The sequence below is a fragment of the Buteo buteo genome, chromosome 26, assembly GCF_964188355.1.
Source record: "Buteo buteo chromosome 26, bButBut1.hap1.1, whole genome shotgun sequence".
NCBI classification, from domain to species: Eukaryota; Metazoa; Chordata; class Aves; order Accipitriformes; family Accipitridae; genus Buteo; species Buteo buteo.
The window spans coordinates 11,072,068-11,097,408 of NC_134196.1; the positions used below are offsets into that span (position 1 = coordinate 11,072,068).

A 25,341-nucleotide genomic window follows, 5' to 3' on the forward strand; every position below is an offset into this window, starting at 1 on the left:
TTTATCACATTTGAACAGCTTCTGCTAATCCTATTCTCTGTCATATTTGGATTAGAGCAGTGTAGAACTTTAACATCATTTTAGCTGACAGATAGGATTTCTGGCAACCCTAAAAACGTGGGCAGAAAAGGCTGCAGAGTGAGATGGTTTTCTTCATGCGCACCTATTTGTTACAGTCCCAGGCTGCATGAAGAGACCTGCAAACAAAGCTCCAGATCCAAAAAGTGTTCTAAGAAAATGCTTCAGTCCTTTTTATGATTAAAATCTGTAATCCAACCATTAAATAATTCACAAAGAACACTCACTTTCAGACTGCTAGGTGGGTCAGCACACCTGGAAGCAATAGCTATTTACATAATACAGATCAAACCACTGAAGAGGTACACTAGGATTTATAAATCATTACCATTCACAGTAACTGTAACAGCTATTTTGCAAGTATCTCCCTTCCACAGTTCCCCTCTTTAAGAAACCCCCTTCCTAGACTACTGTCTGTGAGCCTTCTCTTTTCATAGTATTTTGAAAGTAAAATTGATTAAGTAGTAGGCAAATTGTCTCCTCAAATCATTGACACAATGAGGTCAGGAAGAACTGTACTTCCATGGGAATATAGCAGGTTGAATGTTTCCTGCATACTCTACAGTTGTGCATATAATTTGTCTGTATTTATCACAACCCTCTTGTCCCCCAAACTTAGATTAAAATAATGCTATGGCTGCTAAGATAAATACTCTGAAGTTAAGAAAAGCCCTAAGTGAGATTGCTAGTGCAAAGTTAATTCAGCCCCCTAATGTAACACAGTCTTTAGGGTTTGGGTTTTTCAAAGGCTCTACTATTTTTCTCCACAGGATCCTGCTTCATTTAGCACACAGGATGCTCTGGGGATTAATTTGGGTTATATAGTGAAGGAGACTGTCAGTAGAATTCCAGCTTCATTTGCTGCAGTAATAGGAAACTATGTAGTAAATGAAGCAAATGAGTGCCTCCATCCCTTCCTTTCCATCACTCACTCCCAAATCCATTCCCGTTTTCCTTCCTATTTCCTATTTCCTTCCTATTTCCCCAACTCGGGCCCTAACATTGGCAGCCTCCAAGTTGTAACACCTTTTACCAGGCATTCCACCTCTTCCCTACAACTTCCCATCTCTGGGTTGGTGCCATCAGCTGAAGATGAACAAGGGGGAGCGCGTCCCTCCGCACGCCGGCTGGGTGGCTGCAGGGAAAGCACGAGCTCAGCAGAAGTAGGATATGCAGTTTCCATACCCCGAGCTCACTAGTCAAGAAGAACTGTTGTGACAAGTTACCATCAAATCCCAGGCTAACTAACATATGAAGACAGATTTTGTCCCTATTTTGGCGGGACATAGCTCCCAGACTCTAGGCATGTTCTCGTTGCTTTGCCATTGAGTTCACAGAGAGAAGCAACCAAATTCAGCCTTGCTGGACACGTTCATTAGAGATGCTTCCAAATTATTACTAACACTAAACTAATTATTTTAATGAATTTATTCACATTACAATAACTATTTCAACTTTTATTCATTGACAGATCACAGCAAAGGCTTCTGAATCGATAAACACTGAGAAGTAGCTACAGCCCAGTGTCAGTTTTATACACAACCCCACCAGAACAATTGGATACAGATTTTACTGAAATAAGTAATTACCACTAGTAATATATTAAGCTTTTAGGAGTTGATATTCAATTTGAACTTATTGCATCAAGAAAAAGAAATCAGGTAGCAGCCTTTTTTATGTGCTCAGATGCAACACTGAATTTGCCACGGTGCAGGTGGCAATGACAGAATCATGAAGTCATTACTGAGCATTAGAATCACAAACAGATCAATATGCAATTGTGGGAGTGAACAGCATACACAGTGACTCCTATTAGTTGAACTCGGTTTAGCTGAAACTCTCATGTGACATATTTTGGTCATATACCTATGAGTTATATGCCACTAGAGCAGTGGTAGTGGGCAGGAATAGCAGCTGGCTAGTCTGAAAAATCAATTTGTTTTTATTCCTTACACTCAGATTTTGGATCAGCAAAAGCATAAAGTATAGCTCTATTCCTACATTTCCAAATGATCCTATTCTACTTATGTTTCATGTTCAAACGACAGCATGGTAATTATAATACTTAGTTGGGGGTCTTTTTCCCCTGAAATACTTCAACTCCATGAATCATGACTTCATAACTTTTCACCATGTAATAGGGTTTCTAGTTCCCAAATAAAAAAGCAGATAAACATTTAAAGTAATTTGTACAACAAAATTTTCTGCCAGTTTCATATTTTAAGTCCAATTCATGATTTTTGAATACCTATGATAAATATTCTTAAAGTAGTTAAGGAACTCATGAAAAATCAGCTCAAGTTTCTCCATGGTGCTGAACACATGCTCCTACACACAACTAACTTCTGGAAACAATAAGGAATACATTATTTTGATCAAGGATTAAAAAGTGCCACAAACATAGGTATATTTCTATACTTGTTATAAGACAGTGTTATCAATTTTCTAAACTTTTTTAAACTACTCCTCAAAGTCCCAGTAAAACTACTAATTCTGTTTGGGTTAGTCAGTTAAAACTGTTCTTCCCAAACATAAAGATAAAATTTTCAAGTTTCAGATCTCTTTATTATGATTCCCACATCACAAAAGTAACCCATAATTTAAGGCTGTATCAGGATCTTTCATAATGGAGATAGGTATTCACATAGGGGAAAAAAAAAACAAACAAAAAACTGTTTCAGTATTAACTTTATCACTTCACCTACATTTCTGCATAATAAGGCTTACAGCACTGCAGCTTTTACATCCCTGCTGACTGGTAGGTACCCATAGGGAACGCTGCGCTCCTGGCTGTCGGATATCACATGCCGATTTCCTCACTCATCACGTACGTAGCACACTCGTTGCATCCTGTTCCCAAGGCCCACGTGTTCCCATAGTCGTGAGCAGTCTCAGTGCTGGTTCAGACGCCACTCTGGAATACCTGTACTTTAAACTTGTGCTCCTCGGGTTTGTGGGTCCTTTATTTATCTGTTCACATGTAATACTGGTTTCTACTCAACTTGAAAACTGCAACATCCTTTTAAACAGTGCTGTGAACTAATAAGATACTTAAATTTCTTTTACATGTCTTCATTCCTCCCTCTTAGAGTGTTTCAGGTTTGTGTCCTACCACCATTTTAGTTTCCGTTCCTACTATAGCATTTAGCCAATGTTAACTCCCTGAAATACCCACACTAACTCTATTCCCTATATTCACCTGATTTTGTGACATTTTCCTGGAAAGAAACTGCACAGAGCAAATTCATAATAGCAAGAAATTGAGGTAGGAAGTTGAAATCACATATTTGTTAAATTGAACCTTTTAGAAAGTAATAGTTGTACACCAATAATATATTCTGCTTTTGTAAAGTTAAATTTGTGAACTTACATTCTAATCTGACTGATCTAAACAATTTTTCAACTTCTTTCATATTACGTAAGTCTCAGGCACATTAAAAAGGCTTCTTTCTAGTGCATGGTCTAGAGAGATTCATTAAATCTGTAGGGTTTAAGTAGCTCATAAAAACAAGACAGCAAAGCTAGATATCTAACATCTCAAATTATGAGCAACATGACAAGAAACAACATATGTCACCAGAACTACTGACTGCTAAATTATGATTTTCCACAGTTTTAACCACTTGGTTTTTTGCATGCCATTTGATAGACTTATATTGGCTAAAGCTTCCAAGCTTTATTAAAATAAATACAGACCTGTAATGCACTTCTTTCTGAAGAGAAGACAGGGAATATATTTAACTCAATCCTTTCTTATTCACATTGCAGTTCCAAAAGTTCATCTTAAATCCCAGTTCAATTTACTTCAGCCTTCTTCAATAAGTTTCTGACAGCTCTCTTCTTTGGTCTTCATGCTGAAACTGCCAAGTCTCAGAGATACTTAACTTCTACTGAGATCTATTCTTTACAGGAACAGACATGCACAACAGATCTTTTTTCCTTGCTTGCTCTGCTAGACTAATGTCCTTTGGTTTCTTCATTAAAATATCCTTAAGGCCACAGAGAATTTCTAATGTTGCATATGACCACTTCGTGAATTGATGACAGGTCAGGAACACAATTCCCAATCTCCTTACCAAAGTGTTTGGCGTCTACATCTTTCAGTTAAGGTCTATACATATCAAAGATTCTGAATATATCAAAACTGCTTCTGTTTGCCAACATTTGTCTTCTGGCAGTCCTACCCTCTTGGGACACCTACATGAAGCATTCATTTACCTGTCTATCTCCTGACGGTATGCTAAGGGTAGGCTTTGAGCATCTGCAGTGCTCACCTGTAGGCAATATTTTTAATCCAAAAACACAGATTCCTCTTCCTTATCTATCTCCCATTTTAATTAATAACCAAAGAAATAGTGACCACTTAAGTATTTTATCCAGGGTCTTAAAAACATGAAAAATAAAAAAACAATCCTAGGAACAAGGCTGGAAGGCCAAATATCTTCATTCTGAACTCCTTCTGGGAGATGACTGATTTGAAGGAACAGATCACTGCATGAGGAATATTCACTACTATCTTTTTATTCCTTAAGGAAAGCAGACAAAGGTATCTCCATGGAAATGATACAAGCGCACTTATTTCCAGAAGAGGGCTCAGGGCTACTGAAACCAAAGTCATTGAGGACACCTGCAGGCAGTCCAAAGATAGGAGCCAGGTGGTAGCACCAAGACAGAAGTGTCTTTACAGCATTTTGCAGCACTGAGAATTACCATTCCAGCTTTTGGAAAACCTGTTCTGAGATGCTCAACTCATTGTATATGGAGTTGAAGTTCCCATGCTAAGTTTCTAAATTCCATACTAGGTGACAAGTGCCTAATGGTGAGATAATTATCATTTTTCAGCATCAGAGTGTTTAAGAATCTTTGAGGACACAGGACTAAGTAACCTGAGCACAAGGTTAAACAACCAACCACCACCCCAGCCATCAATTGTTCAAACATTTTACTATTTGATTGCTTAAAATCAATGTCCTTTACTAGCATTGCTATGTTGTTAGGGACCAGGGTCCTGTCAGAGGCAGGTCAAAAAAAGAAGAAAAAAGTTGTTTGTCTGTTTGTGGTTTTTTTAATGTTTTCTGCGATTCTTATGAGGCATTAACTTCCAGTAATAGTGGAAGACTAAGTTATCACTTAAATCTTGGGAACTATTTTCTGAAGTGTGCTTGCTACCACTAGAAACAAAAGCCTAGGGACTTATCTTTTTTTAGGGAACATGTGAGGAATGAAAGTTTGTTGCATAGTTATTCCTTGGAATTTTATGGTAATCTCACACCTGAGATCTGACCCTCCTCCCTGAAAGCTCAACCAACAGAATTTTCAAAAAAAGGTTTCAGCTCTTGTTGATGTGGAGAAGAGCTTGGAAATCCACGTTTGGGAAAGAATTAGCAAGTGACAGGAAATAACTCTTCACAGGCATCTTCAGGTTTTTTTGATGACTAATGCCAGTGTCACGCACCAATTTGTAGGGTTTGTAGTTGCTTCTTTTCTTAAAATAACATTTGCATAAAAAATTAATTTAGCAGCTCTAAAGCATTAGTTATTCTAGCCTTTTTATTCTAACTCAACTGATGGACAGCTAATACAGGTAGTTTGAACAGAACAATTACACATCTTCACACTATCCTTAAAGATACAAAATAGCCAGTATTCGCACACATATTTACATATACATATTTCCATACTCACCTTCAAGTCTGTACAGCCATAAAAACTTTATAATCAAAGGCTCAGCTCTAATGAACTGGAGAGGCTGTTAGCATACATAATACTTAAATGCTTTAAAGCGTGGCTACCCAGGACAATACTTCAAGGACATTCCTGAAGTATCTGGGCTAAATGACACTTAGCATCTCTGAGTTCTCTCCCACAAATATAGAATGACAGAGAATAGGAGGGAAGACACAGTCTCCTAAGAATAGCAAAGACATGCCCAGGGACAGGAAAAAAAAAAAAAAAAAAAAAAACACAAAAACCGAACCATGCCAGGCTAAAAGCATTATTATTGGCAGACACATGCAAATTGTGCAATGCCAATGTATACTGTACATCAATCTATGAAGTCATGTGTGCACATTCAACTCAGCTGAAGTAGTAACACTATTATTTAAATATGTGAGATTCACAGTACCATATATGCAGTCAGAGAAAGAGAAGAAGCATGAGCAAGAGAATTCTGCTGAGATTTTATACAATTTTCAGAAATCTGTTTTGGTGCACCAGTAGGTATGCTGCTTCCAAGACCTTAAGAAAAAATGCTTAAGAAAAAGTGCTTAATGGCTGGTCTCTCTGGATCCCATTAAGTGATCATGTAAACAGCAGGGCACTGAAAGGTACTCAACGGAAACCTCTTAGCGACATTTTATGTCACCATGCAGGTTGTATTTTATTTGTTCCTTAGGAGACTTCAAAATTCATTCAGGTTTGCAGAACCAAAATGTCATATATGAGAGAATCTGCACCTGAACACTAACGGAAGTACATATCAGCTACAAGTATGAATAAAGACAAAGTTACATGGACACAAGACATATGCATCCTGATCACAAAGTATTATGGACATGGTTTTCATCTTTATTCAATAGTGTTCTGTGATAGTGAGTGGAAACCTGCTTAGTCCATTTTGTAGACTGCTGTGCATAAAGAAGTTTCCAAGCTATGATTAGACAAAGCAAAGTAAAACAAAGACTAGAAGATTGATCAGATTAGAAAAAATATCAGATACAGTAGAATGGTCATAGGACAACTAGTACTGATTAAAACTGATTATTTTGAATGCTTCCTTATTCAATATTCTAAGCCATCTAAGCAGTATCATGCTTTAAGATGCTATACCTAAAGTGCAAGAGGCATAAAAAAAAGCAATATTCATATGATAAAAACCCAAAATCAAAACATAAATTAGGTAAAAGTACCTCATTGCTTTCATTTCTCTACCCGTTTATACTTTCAGTACTACTCTCCACAAAGCCTTTTATCAGAAAAATTACCCAAAAGTAACACCTCTTGCTTAACAGAAGTTGATACTCTCTACTTGTTTTCTCAGATAGAAGATTAGAAAAATTCTTGAAAAATGTTTACCTAAATGAGCATTTTAAAAATTCCATTTAGCTTTTCCCCCCTAAAATGGTGGTAATTAATGAATCTTTGATGCAGACATCACATCCTTCTAGACCAATGGTAGCTACTTTGGCTCCCACTGTATGCAACCGTGAAAGAACTCCAGCATTAAAGGATGATTCCTCATCCTAAAATGGCTATCTAAAATTGGGACAATGAAGAATCCCTTCTTCTCTGTCTTTTAATGATAGAAAATCACCCTTCACAGCTTGGACTAGCCAGCTACCTTTAAGATGGTTAAGTCAAGTGACACTGAGGACATACCAAAATTTATAGTAATACTTCCATATGCATCTACTCAGTGGGTACTGAGAAGATGAAGAGCTTGGTGCCAACTTGAAAGAACTCCTAAAAGCCATTGTACTGCTCTAACAAAGTGTGTTTTACCTATTAATCACATTTTACACAGTATAGCTATGCTCTCTCAAAGACCATACATGGGATGCATAGGACCAGTACCCAGGACATCCTGGATGGGGAAGACAGACCTATAACACAGGATCAGGCAACTTTCTCTATAGTCCTACCAGTCTGTGCTCAAAGTGTCCCTATCTCATAGTTTCTCTAACACATGAATAAAACTTGCCTTCAGGTCAAGCGTGGATAAAGCCTGATTTTAGCAGGATGCATGCCCAGCACATGCTGAAAACAAGGCACTTCCAAATGTGCTTCAAGCTGGGCACTGCTGATAAAACCAGTCATTTACAAATCCTGACCTGCATAAACAGTAATTTAGCTATTCAGTTTTGCCCTTCACCCCAAAAACTTGGGGAGATCTTCTGTCAAGTATTGCCTCCCATATATGCTTAAGATGGACAAGATTGTTAAGCATTTATGATCTTGACACTGTTACAATTCTTACCATATTAAACTTTTCAGCATCTATTGTAGTGAGTATCAAGCTGTTTGTCACAGTAGCATCTGCCTTAGATAATTCTTTCTCTGGCAAAAAGAGCTCTTCAATGACGAAATAATCGTAGTAGCACATTGACCACATCTTGAGTTTGGGCATATGTCCCAAGTAGATCTATTTCAAAAGCAATGAAGCACAACCTAAAATTGAATGGAATAATATGTCACTATCTTCTACCATGGAAGGGAACTCCTGTGCAGTTTTTTCTTCTAGTCTTTGTGGAAAGTAAACTTTGAAGTCCTTACGTGTAATGTCATTATTGCTATTGTCAGCATAATTGATTTTTTTCTTCCAAAAATATAATCTACTGAAAACTGAAACAGTAGTGAAAAGTTTCCATGTAAAAATTGGAGATATTATTTTGTGTCAGGTTTCTGTATTGCTGCAAGTTTCTCCTGCAGCTTAAACCTGTCCCCCCTGCAGCCCTACCAATTGCCTATATCTACAGAAGTTCCAATGAAATCAGCTCAGAAAGTCAAAATACGAAAAAAAAGGGGGGGGGGGGGGGGGGCAGGAAAAAACCCAACTATCTCGACATTTTATACTTTCAGCACACTTAGTTTTTCTTCAGTTGTCAACAGAAAGCATTAAGACATTCTGCTCCACAATAAGGATAGTAATCTTTAGGCCCAATTACTTGCATAATTGGAATTTTGAAGTTTTAATGAACTCTAGTTTGTACAATGCTGTTCATCACAAGTATGGACAAGAACGATTTAGAGGGTTATGTTCTTTTTTATAACATACAGAACTAAAAATGACTTCTCATTTTGACAAAGACTGATATGTCTAGTGTTCAATGTCACCAAGTGATATGAGTAATGACTGGTTTTCTGCTGTTGAACAGAAACTAAAGCTACTTAAGCAACAGAAATTTATTTCTAAATGCTTTATTTTACTAGTATTCAGTATTAATGGGTCCAAAAAAATTCAGCATTCTCTGAAGTGTTTCAGTCTTGTGACCCATGATAATGTTTTCCATATGGGACTCCTACATCCTTTTGCAGCTATTTGATGTGATAGCCATCTGAACTTACACACTTACAGTTATTTTTAAACACCGCTGTAATACAGCAGAGGTAGAAACAGCTTGATTTCCAAGTGAAAGTTTCTAAACAAACTTCAGAAAATTTAAACCACACAGAACTCTTGAGACAAAATCTTGCTGCAATAATAACCAGGTGACTAAGGTTTCAGAAGACTACCCATTTCCTAATAAACCATAATGAAGCGTGCTAGGGTTCAACAGTATTCCTTAGAATGGAGCAGTGAGTGTCTCTTAAACTGTAACAGGAGTTTGAAAGAGTTATTGGAAAAACAAAACAGAAAATTATTCCCTTTTTATAAGCTATTTGAAATATTTCATAGACTTCTCTTAATCTCTCTGGTATACCTTCACAAGCAGACATATCAATAATGTGTTCTCTGAAGAGATTCTCAGCTGAGATATGCCATTTTCTCTTAAAAAAAACCAATCTGATATGGTGAAAGGTTTCCCCAAGATCTCCTCCCAGCAAAAGTAAGTCTACACACACAGCCATTTGATAGCAGCCTCTCATGCTTTTATTTCAGAAGTTTGTTAGTTTGTTTGGGGTTTTTTTACATACAAGTACAATTTCACTTGTACAGATTACTTTAACTTCAGAGGTATTTCCAGATGCTCAGAGACTCATGCACAGAGCACTGTATAGGATGAGTGCCTTAGCATAGGGACTTCAAGGTTTACCCACCCAGTACCACCATACTTCCCAGGAGAATGGAACAAGAGCACTCAGAAATCCAGATTTTAATCACTGAAGAACAGTTGATTAACACACTGAATCAGTGATAAACATAGGGTCAATAGGGTGATACCCAATCACCTTGTCTACTGTATTAACGATGGGGGTTTTTTTATTATATACGTGACACCTCTTTAGCCTTTCCAGTATGTTGCATGCTATTTACCTTCTAACCAGAGTTTTTTGCAGATACCTGTGTTTAATTATACATCTCATCCTTCTCCCCTCAGTTTTTAAAAAAAGTATGGTAAAAAAGGGAATGTGTAAGGGAAGAAAAGTATGGGAAAAACGTCTAGTCAGTTCAAATCCTAACACAGCCATAGGTAAAAGCAATCCAAGAATCATACTTGGGTGTTCCAAAAAAAGAGCAAGTGTTGTTCAAGGTCTCTCCAAGAGTGACACTGTAGCCTTAAACACATGGTGCTGACTTTGTATTTTCACATACCATCTCTCTTCTCTGGTGAGGAGTTCCGACAGAAGTGAAAAAAACCATCATAACTATTTACATATTACACCTGACATACCTGATGCTACACTAAGAATTCTGCTATTGCAGAATGGAAAAAAAAAGTAGTTTACCGAAACCAACACCTGGAAGAAAAAAGTTCAAAATGTTTTGCTACTGTGGTCACATTTAGAAACACTGATAAATTCAGTTTCATTAGAAAGGTGATAGGTGGCTGCAGTTTTGCATTGCAGTTTCTGAACCTTGAAATCTCTTTTTCCCACAAAAGGATGCTGTTTCAAAGCCTTCGTATCTGGAAATGAAAGCACTAGAGTAATTGCTACAGGATGGGCCGCCAAACTGCTCTGAACAGGCCAGCGTGCCCAGCACCTTGGGCTGTGTTTGATGAGAGGCCTGCAGCTGAACAGATTGGGCCATGCGTGTCCCCATCCTCATGAGCACGGGAGCCATCTGGAAACAAACAGCTCAATCATGAAAAAGTAAAGATAACGAGGAAAATTTCAGCTCCCCAGTCAGAAACATAGGAGATACTCGCTCATCTCCTTATGACTCCTGTTTTAAGCCTCACCAAGGATGCAGGCTTTTCTTTACCTCCTTCTTTAAGTATCCTGTTTGACGGCTACATTAAGAGCATCACCACCAGAAAACAGAGTCAGTGATGAAAGACAAGGGCGAGTACATCGTTCATCTGCTGTTGATGCCCTAGTCAGAGGCATCGCAGACCCAGCAGACGTGCAGCCTAGCAAGTTTTGCTGAAGACTGCTGTCAGGTCAGCAAGACCCTCCGAGGGCTTGCTATATACAACTAAATTTAAGGCCACGGCATCCTCTCTCTCTCAGAATAATACTCAAGAGAAACAGCAGCTGGATGAGGGAGACAAGTTAAAACAAATTCTGTACATCATCTGGGATCACATTTTGAGCACCTCCCCGAAGAGGTGGCCATCGATAAGCCGCACTAACAAGGTGCTATTTCGCTTGGCCAACTTCCCTGCAACTCCAAGTCAGCCTGTGCCCCAGCAAGCACCCAGGCCCTCGCTCTGCTGACAACAGCTACCCAGAGCCAACCCCAGTTGCTCTGAAGTTCACCAGCCCACCTTTACTGAGCCCAATTAATTTACTTTCAAGGTAGTCTGACTCCAGATTGCATTGTTTTTCCCAAGTGTTCTCCATAAAGCCAGAGGGAAGAGATGCGCGCTTCCTTTGAGCCCTGCCACGATCCCGGGGCATCCCTCCAGCGCAGGCGCTGCTCAGCACCTCTCCCGGCCAAGGGGAAAGACCCAGTGCCTGCTCCCAGGAGGGCCTGGGGAAAATCAAAAGGGAAGATAGCCTGATGGACGATTGACCTGGGATTTTATTATTAAAGCGAGTCCTCAGACGAAGAATTATAACTGCTAAAAGCTTTTTTTTTAATACCTTTTTTTAACATGAAGTGATATAGAAACAGAGATCACTGCCCTCTTTAGAAGGTGCTTTTATTTCCTTATTCACTCCCTCAGTTTTCTAACATAAATTTTCCTCTGCTACTGACAACCTCTGCATTATTTATACAACGGCCAAAGTATAATTGGCCTCTTTCACATGGGTGAATATCAACATATGGGGGGGAAAGTAGGGCAGGGAGAGAATGCAGATAAGTGACAATTTCCATATTTGTAGAGAAAACAGTTGCACTCTGACAGTGTGACAGATTTTAGATGTACTGTTCTGCCTTTATATATAGTTGATGTCTAGCTTATAAAGGTTCGTTTAGGTATAAACACATGTTTAGCTGCTGACTCAAAGGAGGCTAGAAACAAATGAGAAATTCTCCTGACCAAAGGTATCAACAAGACAACCATTTTGCTGTGATAGAAAAATCCAGTACTCTGAAAAATTATTTCTAGGCCATTCTAATTTAACTTTACAACTAACCTGAAGATACAGTTCCTACTATACACAGTACTGGGAAACCAATAGCCATTTCCCATTCTTTAGAGGAAGAAATTGCATCGGCTTAAAATATACATCCTATTTTATTCTCCACATTACCAGCTTCTGTTTTATCTTAATATAGCAGAATTTTTCCCTTTTTTTTTTCCACAGCACTTCATTGAGAAATATATTTTACACCCTGAAGCTTTAACACCACAGCGTATTCCCAAGTAGAGATGAGATGCCGTGAATTTAAGGGGGTCACATATTACCAGGATCATGTGAGCAGATTTCCATGTACAAATTACACAAAGCTATTTAAACAGTTTCTGCACTACAGCTCAGAAAACAGGATTTCATCTCAGTCACAAACCACACCAAAACTACAGCCTTAAAGTACATTAAGGTGGAAGAAGGGGGCAGGCATGTGCAGGGAGGCAAGGAAGAACCAAGCTAACCCCCAAAAAGCACTGTGCCTGCTCAGGTGCAAAACTCACTGCAGTTCAGAGGGGGAAAACACACACTCTAGCAACACCTGAGCTGCTGCTTTTCTTCTCTCCTCCAAGAGCTTTGCTCACCAGAGGAGAGGCAATACAACAAGCCTTCCTCTACTTTGCCAAGCACAACTATTTCCATCACTACCATTTGTGCAGACCTGCTTGGTTCCCTGCACGCTTCAGGCAAGATCCAAAGCCTGGCAAAGCCCATAGTGCTCTCCCTAACAGCTTTAGTATTCACATTTCAGAAAACACTGTACCTCTTAACTGTTGTGATTCACAGTAATGTAAGGTGTCTCCTTTCGTGCAAGCCCACTTTCACCAGCACAGACTGGACAGGACTGACTTCAATGAACTGCCCATAACCACGAATACAATATTGTCACCCCCAATACAACAGACCTTTATCTACAGTTTTACTGACAAGATGTCCATCTTTCTGTGGAGCTGACAGTAAAGTTTTCATTACTATTAAGAACTGTACTTTAGGATATAACGTTTATTCCTTCCCAACAGCACTGCACGGATTCTGCAGACAGACAAATTTGCTATTCTACACAGCAAAACATTTATCTCCAAATACTCTTTTTAAACCTAGACTCTTGCACAGTTACTGCACTATTGAGGTTGACATAATCCCATGAATCAAATACAGTATAATAATTTGAGCTGGATCTTAACTGGGTACTTCCAAATACACCACCACCCCCCCTTTGGACCAATTACTTTTTTTATTTGCAACTGTTAAAAGCAATTTTAATCAGTCACCACACACTAGTTCTAGACATAGATCTAATTCTCCTCTTCGTAGAAAAGACAGTATTGTAATTAGCACTGTTAATTTGGATTCAGAAAACCTGGGTTCAGTTTTCAGCCTTAGCCACAGGCTCCCCAGAAAGGCCTTAGGCACATTACTTGGTGTCCCATGCCAGGTGTCTAAAATTAGACTGATTAAGTCTCACCTAGTGATCCCAGTGATTTTTACAGTCACTGGAAAGGAACAGATACCTCCAGAGAGCAGTCAGTCTCACACCAAGACAGATGCCTAAGGTAGGTCAAATGAATCACCTTCTAAGGGTATTTAAAGTTAAATGAGATGAATCCCATCCTTAATCTCCCCCTGCCATTGATCCCCATCTGTCATATGGGATCTATGTTTCACCACATCAATAGGACACTACTTTGATTGGGTCCTACATAATATAAATGACCACCTGATGTGTACAGACTTGCACACTTCACAAAAAGCTAATCCTAAAATCTTCACCTGAAATCTGCAGGTCTACCTTCAAGACAGGCTACCTGGGCAGTTACAGTTTTGGCTTTCAATTTGTTTTGCCCATTTATGCTACCATGTATCAGAGTAGGACTAGATGTTCTCCTGTATCAACTTCTCATTGAAAGGGGGGGCAGAAATCTCCAATAATTACATCAACCTCCAGACAGATAAACTGGCTCCTGTACTGGGGAAGCTGATGTAGCAGAACTTTGCTAATTCCTCCATCATAGAGACTTTTAGACATTGCTTTCTGGCATGAAGTAGCTAGTCTCTTAAGTATTGCTGGAGCTGGAACTAGTTTATCCCCTTTATGCCAGATAAATTCCCTCCTGTCCACATCAGGCTAAAATCTAGCCCCTTTGTACCATCCCACCTGCAAATCATTCAAATCCCAGATGTGAGAGCATGGCATTATGCATAAAATAGCTTTCTTCAGTAGCAAGCCAAACAGTTTACCCAGTTTTCAACTGGAAAGTGGCAAATCAGATTACTGGGAAACTGGAAACACTTTTTCTATTTAAAACTGATAAATTCCTAAGTTGTACCAGGATGAAGGTAAAGAGGTTGTAAAGAGTAACTCAGCATAGTTTCTAAATAGAGCTCTAAACTGAGTGTCCAAATCCCCTAGTATGACCAGTACAGCCTTAATGACCAGGAAAATACACTTATATCTAGCAGAGTGCCTAACAGACAAGCATTCACATTTTCAAGTATGAAGTTTCCATGATACAATTAAAATCCCTTTGAAGGAGAAGGTTGATATGGTTACAGCAATGAATTGTTTATTGATCTCTGGGGGCATAAAATAATGGCACTTTTTCAACATTTGGGCTAATTATTATTTGTTTTGCACAGCAGTCCACATCCCCAGTCAAAGATCTGGATCCTATTATGTTAGGTACAGTATAAACACATTACAAGATATGTCAGGCCCTGTTCTAAAGAGACTGCAAAGCAAACACTGCTTTTGACAAACATGAAGCAGCTCTTGATGAAGCAGCTGTCACCAGTTACAACCCACATTCGGATTTTACCATGCTAATGGAGGATGTGGAGAGGTGAGCCATCACACACACACACACACACCCCACCCAGTATCTTTTCCTTTATTCCATATGAAAAAAATTTAGAAACTTGCCCATCACACATTGGGATGTTCACAAAAAAAATAAAATACTGCTTTTGATTTTTCCCATGTGTCCAGGTAAGCAAGCAGCCTAGAAAAACAAAATAGGTTTAAAAGTCTAACTAGCTATTCTAAGTGATGGTGACAATAAATGACTTTTTATGCAGCCTTCCAAGTCATCTATAGGTGCTTTGAAGGAAAAAAAAAATATCTACATTTCTGGGATCTAATTCAGCTCATCTAATAAAAGGAAATATGATTCACTGAGAAATATATTAACAAAAATTTGGGTCTAAGTGAGCCTGAATTGGATATACAATATTAGACAAAGTCCAATAGAAATAACAATGTGGCCTGAAGCAGTTGCTTTGTAACAGAAAACAAAATTTCAGCACATGTCCGGTCCAGGCTCACTCTGTGTGCCTTATCTAGGAAAAAAAACATGTATTTATGCTTTTAAAACAAATAGCTATTGTACACGCTGTGACTGTATCTACATTTGCAAGGATACTGGCCACTGGGGTGAACATGCTTATTGCATGTTAGTCCTGGAGACCAACTTGCTGCAACTAACCAGCTAACATTGGTTCCATCTCTGCTATGCAGTGTTATATAGGTCATCATCTTTATCTCTGCACCAACACAGACAGAATTTTTGACCGTCACTGAGCAACATACAGCCCCTCCACTCGCACACGTCACTGCTAAGCCCTTTACCTTTAGTTCCTCCCAGTCCTACTACAATTTTGCAAACATACAGAAAACTCATACATCCAGTAATAAGGGGGCAATAGCTGTAAATTACAATAAACTTGATGAATCACAATCAATAAACTTGCTGATGGTCTGTAAGAGTGGGAAACTTTCAGTACATTCCCCTACTCTTTTTTTACAAGTACTACAGCATGAGATGAACACTAAGCACAGTTCTACATTATTTACAATACACCTCAGACTTCATACTTAGAATTTATTCAATATAATTATCTCTAAGCCTGATTGAAGCAACTACCTTTAAGCATCTTACCAGCACTATGGCTGGAAGCAGGACAGGCTGAACTAGTATTTTTCACAGTTTAAAGATAAATCCTTGTATTACCTTATCAGCACAACTCTTAAGCTATTCAGAACCATCAATACATTTATCCCAAAAGGACCCATGAAATAGCCAATATTTGGCCTAATGGAAGAAAAAACCTTGATTATTTGTTAACAATCTGATTATATCTTCATCTAGGCTCAGTATTCACTACACCTACCTATGGCCTTCTGTCCACCCTTGTGTTCATCCTTTCAAACTTACACATTCACCTACTTAAAACATCTAAAGCCAACACTGCCAACTATGCTAAGAGGTTGGGTTTTCACCTCCCCAGAAGAGATTACTTTTCTTCATCACAAAAAAGGTCACAGAACTGAGTGGGAGAAGGCAATAACACCACAGACTAAGGCAATGCAGGTGATGACCCCTTTCAGCAAATAATTTATCTTTATTCTGTGAAATCAGTTAACACCATTGAACTCGTAAATTGTTTTAAAAGTAGCTGAAGAGCAGAGCCATTCTAAGAGCCAAAATTCAACCCAAAGCAAATTAAATGCTCTTAGTTGCATGTTAATACTAAAAGGAAATTCAGAAAAAAACTGTAACTAGCATAGTATTGACAAGTGCCATTTAAATTGTGCCAACTATTTTTCCTTTCACCTATATGCAATGCGTACATTTTGGAATCCTGTTGATGGGTACAGATATCGAAGAGCTATCTGGAAAGGCAGAAAAAGGTTTTGGCTTTAGGGATACATTTGAACCCTTCAGTAACAGTGTAGACAGTCTCTACTATGCCTGCAGAAGACTGGTTTGTCACCTTTAATGGACATTTGGCTGGCTGTTGCTTTAGAAGCTAATTGACACTACATGGATAAACACTACTCAGTTCATAAGTCTGTGTTCTAGCTCCTTGATATTGAGATAAAACATTTATTACTATGATTCTTCTTCTAAAATACTTATTTTCATAGCAGGTTTTATGCCTTGCACACCTATAACAACACAGAACTTCCATCAATATTTATAAAGAATAATTTATTCTAGAGTAAACAGCTCACAATTATTAGCCAGTGTACGATTTGTAAAGCTAATATTTGCATATCAAATATTAAAGTAGGTCTATGTCATTATTAAAAAGTGGACATATATTTTTGAAAATGACAAATGCAAGGAAGAGCTATGGCACATGATTTCAGGTGGGTTTGTCCCAGATGATTTTACTTGAAGTTTTCACTTTTAGCATTTTCTCAGCAAGCTAAAAGAGCGCTAAATACACATTAATACAGAAAACAAACCTTTCAATCCTATTATGCAGGATTTACAAAAATAAAACAAATATACAAGAGAAGAGTAGCAAAGGCCTTGTACAGCTACAGCATATCATGAAGAAGCAACTGACCTCTGTCAAGGTCACATGGATATATCCTGGTGCTTCTCTGCTCTAACTAGCAGCTGAGTAAGCTAACAAAGCTGCAAGCAAGCAAGCTGAATCTGAAGAGCAAGTGCAAGACAACTTCTTGTTATTAGTATATGAAAAACTATGATGAAATTAAAACTACAGAAAAGATAAAAAGGCATCTACTGTCAGACTTTTCCTGAGGAAATGTTAGTGTCCCAGATACAGTTATCAAATGCAACAGTTTAACAGATACATCTTTAATTAAACACTTGGGCTGTTAGCAAAGAGGTAAACTTTAATTTCAGGGTCCAGAAATCCTGCAATTCAACCATCTCTCCACTTACAGTCAAAGACGTGTTTACCTTCCACCCTCGCCTGGACTACTCAAGGACATCTCTTTGGCAATTCAGTGGGAGGACACTCTCAAAGACAACTCTTACCTGCCACTTCAGCAGAGCTGCACCCCTCTCATAAGAGACACCGCCAATTAACCATCCACAGCTCGACACACAGAAAGAGGACACAGAAGATTCTCACCAAAGCAAGTTTATCCTGGTGCAAAGTGGGTTCAGGACAGGGTTCCCTGGCTCAGATGCTAGGTGCAACCATTGCCACCTGCCAGGCCAGCTCCAGAAGGGGTTTGGCAGAACACAGTACCTGACTGATGGGCACCTGCAAACTAATTAAGGCCTATTTACACAAGCCCAGGCCAGACTGATGGGACACATGATATTGGTCCTCCCACACTTAAAAGAGTAACAGGCAATCTCTTCTTAAACAGAATTCGTATTAATAAGCACAATTTATAGTTTTAGGGCACATCAGAGGAACAAAATAAATGGAAGGAACAGTTATCAGTTTTTATGGGCTTTAAATCAGGTCTCAAAGATTAGCACCAGTTAGATAAACAAGCAGGAATTTCTTGTCAGTAAGGTGGGACAAAATAGGATTATAACATACAAGGGCAGCTTAAGAGAAGTTCAGACAGAGCCTCTTCACACTACACAAATAACATGTCAAAACACCTTTTACAAAAAATATGGTTTAATCCAAGAGACACAATAGGAGTTAATGGCAGCAAGTTCAAGGGGTTGGTGATTTTAAGGCCAGAAGGACAGCTGATTATCTACTCCGTTCTCATGGATTAACACAAATCAGAAATCCAGCAGTCTCTACATCAAAACTAGATCTTGTACCTGCTCCAGCTGAAAGGAAAGGAAATGCTGATCCAGAGACTTCAAGTAGAAAGGTGTCATCTCCTCAGTAAGCTAGCCCATACACTTGCTACTCCAATAGACAAAAAATTGATACCTTATTTCTCATCTGAGCTCATATAGCTTGTATGCCTGGCCAGGCTGCAGCATGAACTTTTACATACTAGAGCACAATTTAATACCAGTATTTTCATTGTGTGGGAATCAAGAAAGCTCTTGGCATACACAGCTTTCCAAAGGGAATGGTAAGCTTTTAGGAGTCTCAAGAAGCAGATTTGGCATATCTCAAATGAAGCAACTCTTGGTCCCTTCTCTAGACTAATTTTAGTCATCCAGCATCCTTTTTGAAGTTGGGCACCTTTCCTACTCTCAGCACTTCAGTGTTTACAGCTGCATATGGCTTCTCTGCTCTTTGAAACAATGACAGATGATGTTCCCTCGATGTAATCCCCAAGTCTTTTCTCAGAGCCACCCTTCAAGGGGAAATCACAATTTTTTTTCTACTGGAAGTAGGCAAAAGTATTACAGTTCACTTTGCTAAAACACCGATTCAGATGTAGCAGGATGAGAAACCAAATGAACTCAGTCTATAATAACACTTTTTCCAACTTCTGATTTTTTTGTGCCAATTTTAATAAATATTCTCATGAATATGGATTTTGTATTTTATTCCAGATCACTGTTAAAGGTAATGATTAGAGTTGGAATAATGGAGACGGTGATTCCCCATACACTATCTCTTCTCCAATCCATTAAATAAAAAAAATTTTAATCTGTTCACGTGGACAATGATGCCCTTCTACAGTACTACTTCTTTCAACCAGAACATCACCCTAAGCTAAATCAAATGACTTACTGAAGTCAAAACACAAAGCTTACAGTTTCAACAAGAAACAGAAACAGTTCTTTTTTAATTTAAAAAAAAAACCAACACACTTTCAGAACTATTTTGCTTGGGATGCATTACACTGTCAATCTTTAACCCTCAACTATTTGCCAATACATTGTGTCTTCTGTCAGAACACCATGCCACTAAGCTTTCCTTAAGTTACCACATTTAGCCTTTAAAATAAAATTTAAAAAAAACAAACAAAAAAACATTTTAATGGTAATTGTCACATTCTTCTAAGAATTCCTCCCAACTCTAAGATTTGATCATAGAAATAAAATAGAAATAGACTATTATAAATACTCTCCATAGCTTTGGAAAGAAGTAAAAGAGTTAATTAAAACTACATATTACAAGTGGTCATTAAGTGTTCTAAATAAGAGTGAGGTCTAATGCCCACCTGACTAATGATGTATGTGTACACATTTTCTAGAAAAAGTATTACTGTTAGAGACAGGGTCCTGAACTAGATAAACCACTTGCCAAGGAACCTTTATCTCCACAGCACCTTCTACAAAAGCACTGCAATTATTTTCAACTGCCATATCTACATGGTTAATCAAACACATGGAGACAAGGGAGTTTGCAGGCAATCTTGTCTCTGAGCCAAGCTGGATAACGGTTACCAGCTTTCCCATATTGCAACTGCTCCACTGATTTTCACCCACACGTAGGAAAACAATACCCCTAAGATAAAGGTACAAAACAGAACCCATAAATGGGTTTTTAATCAACTTCATTAAATCATCACTGAGCAGCTTTGAGGCACGTATCCTCATGTACTTGAGGCGCTGTACTACCTAGTCACTGCAACGATGGCTACATTATTAAAACTACTACAGAACATTTGGCTACTACCATAAATCCTGAATAATGCCCAGGAAACTTAGCATCCTTAAAGTAACCAAACTGCTTTTAGCTACTTCTAAATAAAATTCTATATACCTGAAATATTATATTAATAAAATTATTCTGAGTTGATGAATAATAAATAGTTTGTTTGGATAATTCCTGGTGACACTTTTTAAAATTTGTATGGTCTTCCATTTAGAAGAAGACTAAAGACCAAAGACTGCCACACAGGAGACATTCTAGATTTATTTTGTGTTCCAACATATTTCTCCCAGCACCTTTGGGGATGGCTAGGAAAGAGAAGTGGCATCCTGAGTTAGCAAACCTCTGAGAACTTAAAAAGATGGCAACATCACTCCCTCTAGGATGGAGAAGGAGAAGCATTCAGTGCCTGCTGTTCTGGGGAAATACCTCCAGACTAGTAGTGATAAGAAAACAGGTTAAGAAAAATAATCAACTCTCTTATAAGCATTTATAGCAAACAGAATGAGGAACACTTCATGGATCTTAAGTCACTGGGGAAAAAAACAATAGAGAAGAAAAGCCAGCCTCAAAAAAATTCTGATTAAGACTTTTATCAGAAGTAATACTTAAGGAGACATTTTTGTTACAGCTCCTATCTAGCTTTTGGTCATTACATGCCTCAGGAAACAAAAAATTTTTTTTTTTTTTTTTTTTTTTATTTAAACCAGCCAACTTTTTCCACGCACTGCTTGTAGAAATCACTTTGCTACTCCGTGTAGTCCTTGAAAGAGATTGCCTGTAGCCTGCTCTTATCCTCTCACCAGAAGAAATCATGAAGAGCCCTTGTCAGTTGTCCCCCCTCCTAATGCATTCTGCTTTGGTATCTGATATTTCTGTAAAAGATGTTAACAGTTTAAAACCAGCATTTCCTAATCCCCCCTCTTACTGAGGTGTATTAGGAAGGAGCAAAGCCTACTCTAGCAAAGATGACATTTGTACATAACAATCCTGAAAATATTTGTTAACATAATGCTTTGTTTATTTAGTCTGGCAAATGCTTTTATTTTAACCTCAAGTATCTTTAGTAAATGTCAGCAATAAATATAAATTCATAGTTGGCTAACAAGCCTCCCTTATGTGTATTTCTAATTAAGCTTCTTCCTAGATACCAAGTAACGTTTAAAACAAACATTCTGTAGAGAATGAAAGTAAATCAAACAATGAAGTATTTCTCTTTGTGAAACTGCATATTTATATAGGCATCACCAGCAGAGGGAAGGAGATCATGGTATCCACACGTAACAATTCCTCCATGCTTTTCTTCTGGATATGCAGAAATATTTTCTTGTCCTTTTCAATTGTATTGCAAACTTTGATGTCTCCTCCACAGCAGGTAATACGAGGTTGCGCGCACCCTTTATTCAGAACGCAGTTCCCAGCAAGAATTTATCTGTGTGTTTAAATGTGTACATAAATATAAAACCACACACATTCACACATAAGTATTTTTAAAATTGTAATCAGACTGCTGAATGGACAAGAATAAGACTGTGATATAGTAAATAAGAGCTTCATCTTCATGCGAGGAAACATCAATTAACTGAGTTCTGTACGGCTGAGTGGCTTAAAAACTTCTGCCAAGACCCTAAGCTGCTCCTTCTTTTCACTTATTACAGCCAACCCTGCCAAAAGACCATAAAAATTGATTTTATGTTTCCGGTCTCTCTATGCTAGCTGGAAAAGTATAGATTTTTTCCCCCCACACACCACCCTCTCTAGGCTTCTGACAAACAGAACCTTCCCTTATCTCACACCTTCTCAACTACCATGCTAACCAATGCTGAACATCTTCTGGGCTCTTATATCTGATTTAAGTTATGATTAAAGTAAGAGAACATTTCAGATTGTTAAATCAAACACTGTTTTGTATCTATGGCTTTAAAGGGTTTCTTGCCTGTCAGTGTTACAGAGAAGGCTATATCCCACTTGTGCTGCTATGACACATGTGGTAAATGATTATTTTTTCACATTTGTTCTGGGAAAGTGTTAGAACTGCACTGTTAGTCTGTGAGCTACCTCTTTAAATTCCAGTATCAATCCTTAAAATGGATTTAGCATCTTTTGCATCAAACATTAATAAGGCTCACTTAGGCAATCTTAATGTGAAGGAAAATTGGGCTTGTATGAAATGGCTACACTGGAACATTTCATGCTTTTGCAAGTGCAGGGGTATGATTATTTCCTACAGTATGTCATTATCTTCTGCCCTGTGGTTCTTTTTTAAATTATCTCTTCTCACTCAAGCTGCCTACACTATGTTTTTAAGCTATATAGTTTCAATTTATGAATTGCATGCATGCAAATTTTAAGCAACTATACCACAAGCCAAGTAATAGACCACATTAAAGTATATTCCCCACAGACACTACTAATAGAACTACAATTCCGAAAAGCTTGGAAGAAAAAAAAAAAACATATTTGACTCAAGACATAAAATCAGGTCATTTGTTGCCAAGACAGACAAGAAAATACTATTCTAGACACACGTGGAATCTCCTTACACTTTTCCTGAGCAGGTTTATTTAAGCATGGCAGGAGATGTCATTTCATATCCTCGCAAAGCAAATTAGTTTGCTGCCTAATTGTCCTTGTACCCAAAAGCTCCCCCTCTGCTTTTCAGGGTCACTCCTAAAACAATTGCTCATCGGTAACTCTAGATGTTGACCCACCAGGGAAAGGAGTCTCCTCTCGGGTCTACAACTGTTGTCCTCCGTTTCGTAGGATGAAGTAACTCTCTCGGACAATGAAGCAGTTTAAACAGCGCCTAACAGATTAACGCACAACACGGATGGCACACTGCATAGCCGCTCGGAGGATCGATATCGCCGTTGCTGATTAGTAGTCTACTTGTGGTCTACGACATGTATGTGCATCTAAAATTACTCTAGTGACCTTTGCACAGAAAATATTATTTCAGAGACAGTGAAATATTATTGCACTACAGCATTTCGCATCGAGTTTACAAGGTAATAAACCCAGAGCTCCCTCTTCTTCACCTGCAAATGGCTATTAAATAAGGAAAATAAGACTTGACATCCCCCGGACAATCAAAAGAAATGATTTATTTGGATGCTAACATCTGTCTCGAGATTGTGGCCAAGTGCTTTTCTGTGCTCATTTAGGACTCCACTTGGAAAGCTTTCCAGTTACATTTACCTAGAGATTTCTCTCTACCACTTCCCATCTGACAGAAATCACTCAGCTGGGTCTGATGAATAATAGCAAAAGGCAGCTTGTATTGGAGATGATTGAATTACAGATTGTGGAAAGTGCCATAAAGGCTCATTCCAATGACTACATTTAATTTACTTACTATACTGACTACCAGAAGCTGGTAGTCGTTTGATATCTTTATTCCAGAAGACTGGAAACAAAAGAAATATTAACATTCTTTGCCACTTTCTTACTACTCCCTACCTAGCGGAGTTCGATAGGCGAAATTAACTTTTAAGCAGAGCGCTGACGCCTATCCGTACCGTGTGCGCCTACGAACCGGACCCCAACGCACCCCAACCCCAACCGAGGCGAGCGGTCTTCAAGAAGACGAAGGCGACAACGTCCGAGGACGCAAAACGAAATTGCGTGGAAAGAAGACACGTTCGCCCGACAGCCTTTCGAAGCAATGGAGGAAAAGGCTCTGTGGAAATTCATCCCCCAACGATGCGCTGCTGCCCTGCGGGCAGGAGGGGAGGGCCGGGGGGAGCCACACCGGCGTGTCCCACCGACCCCAACCACCGGGACAGACCCCCCCCGGCGAGGTCGGGGGGCAGGAGGGCAGCTGAAACCCGGGGAAACAAGTTGGCGCGGCGGCGGTCGCCTCAGCGCCGGCTCCGGGGAGGGAAGCAGAGGGCGGGAAGGCGGGCGGGCGGACGGCGCCCCGCTCCCGCAGCCGGGGGGGGGGGGGGGGGCGCCCCCTTTGTCTGAGGCGGCGCCCCCCCCTTCCCTCCCCGGTAACCGCCTCCCCCCTCCCCTCCCCACCGGGAGCGCCCCGGGGGCGGGCCCCCACCCCCCGGCAGCTGCGGGGGGAGCCGCCGAGCAGGCGGCGGCCGCCCCCGGAGCATGTGTGCCCCCCCCCCCCCCCTTCCGCCTCACACACAGCCCGCCCGCCCCCGCCCGAGGAGACACCGCCCGGCGGCCCCGGAGCGCTGCCTTTACCTGGCAACCGGGGCGGGCGCAGCCGGTTCGTCCTTCAGCCTCTTCCCGCGGCGGCAACCACACGCGGCCGGGCCCCTCCCGGGGCGAAGCTGCGGTGTACGGCGGGGAGAGCGGCGGCGGACCGCCCCCGCGCCCGGCAGGCAGGCAAGCGGGCGGGCGGGCTGCCCCAACGCCCTGCCCTCGGCGGGGCTGGAGCGGCACGCCGGGGCGTTAAGTTTCGGCGGCGGGCAGGGCAGGGCACGGCGAGGGGAGGCGGAGGCGGCACGGGGGCTGCGCGGCGCCGGGAGCGCCGCCACACTGCAGCGTCTCTAGGAATCCCTCCCGTGAGAGGCAGCCCATCACCCCCGGCCCGCCGCCCTCATTGGCTGGGGGGCGGGGAGACGGGTTCCGCTAAGCCAATCGCCCGGCTCCCAGCATGGGTGGAACCGCCGCGCCGGCCTCGCCCATCCCGCGGCCGCGCGGTCCCTGTCCGCCCCGTCGGGCGGGGCGGGGCCGGGCCGGGCCGGGCCGGGCGGTGGCGGGCTGAGGCGGGAGGAGGATGAGGAGGGTGAGGATGAGGATGAGGAGAGGGAGGGGGAGGAGAAGGGCATCCCC

The 25,341-nt window shown here is 40.2% G+C and overlaps 1 protein-coding gene across 1 annotated transcript in view; it reads right to left on the reverse strand.

The window, feature by feature from the left end:
* The window catches only part of SYT1 (synaptotagmin 1), a 350,563-nt gene extending 325,477 nt beyond the window's left edge, over positions 1-25,086 (reverse strand). The window contains 3 exon segments of the mRNA XM_075057975.1: positions 24,748-24,801; positions 24,803-24,972; positions 24,975-25,086. Of these exon segments, the coding sequence (XP_074914076.1) occupies positions 24,748-24,801; positions 24,803-24,972; positions 24,975-25,086 (336 nt within the window).
* Positions 25,087-25,341: the final 255 nt, after the last annotated feature.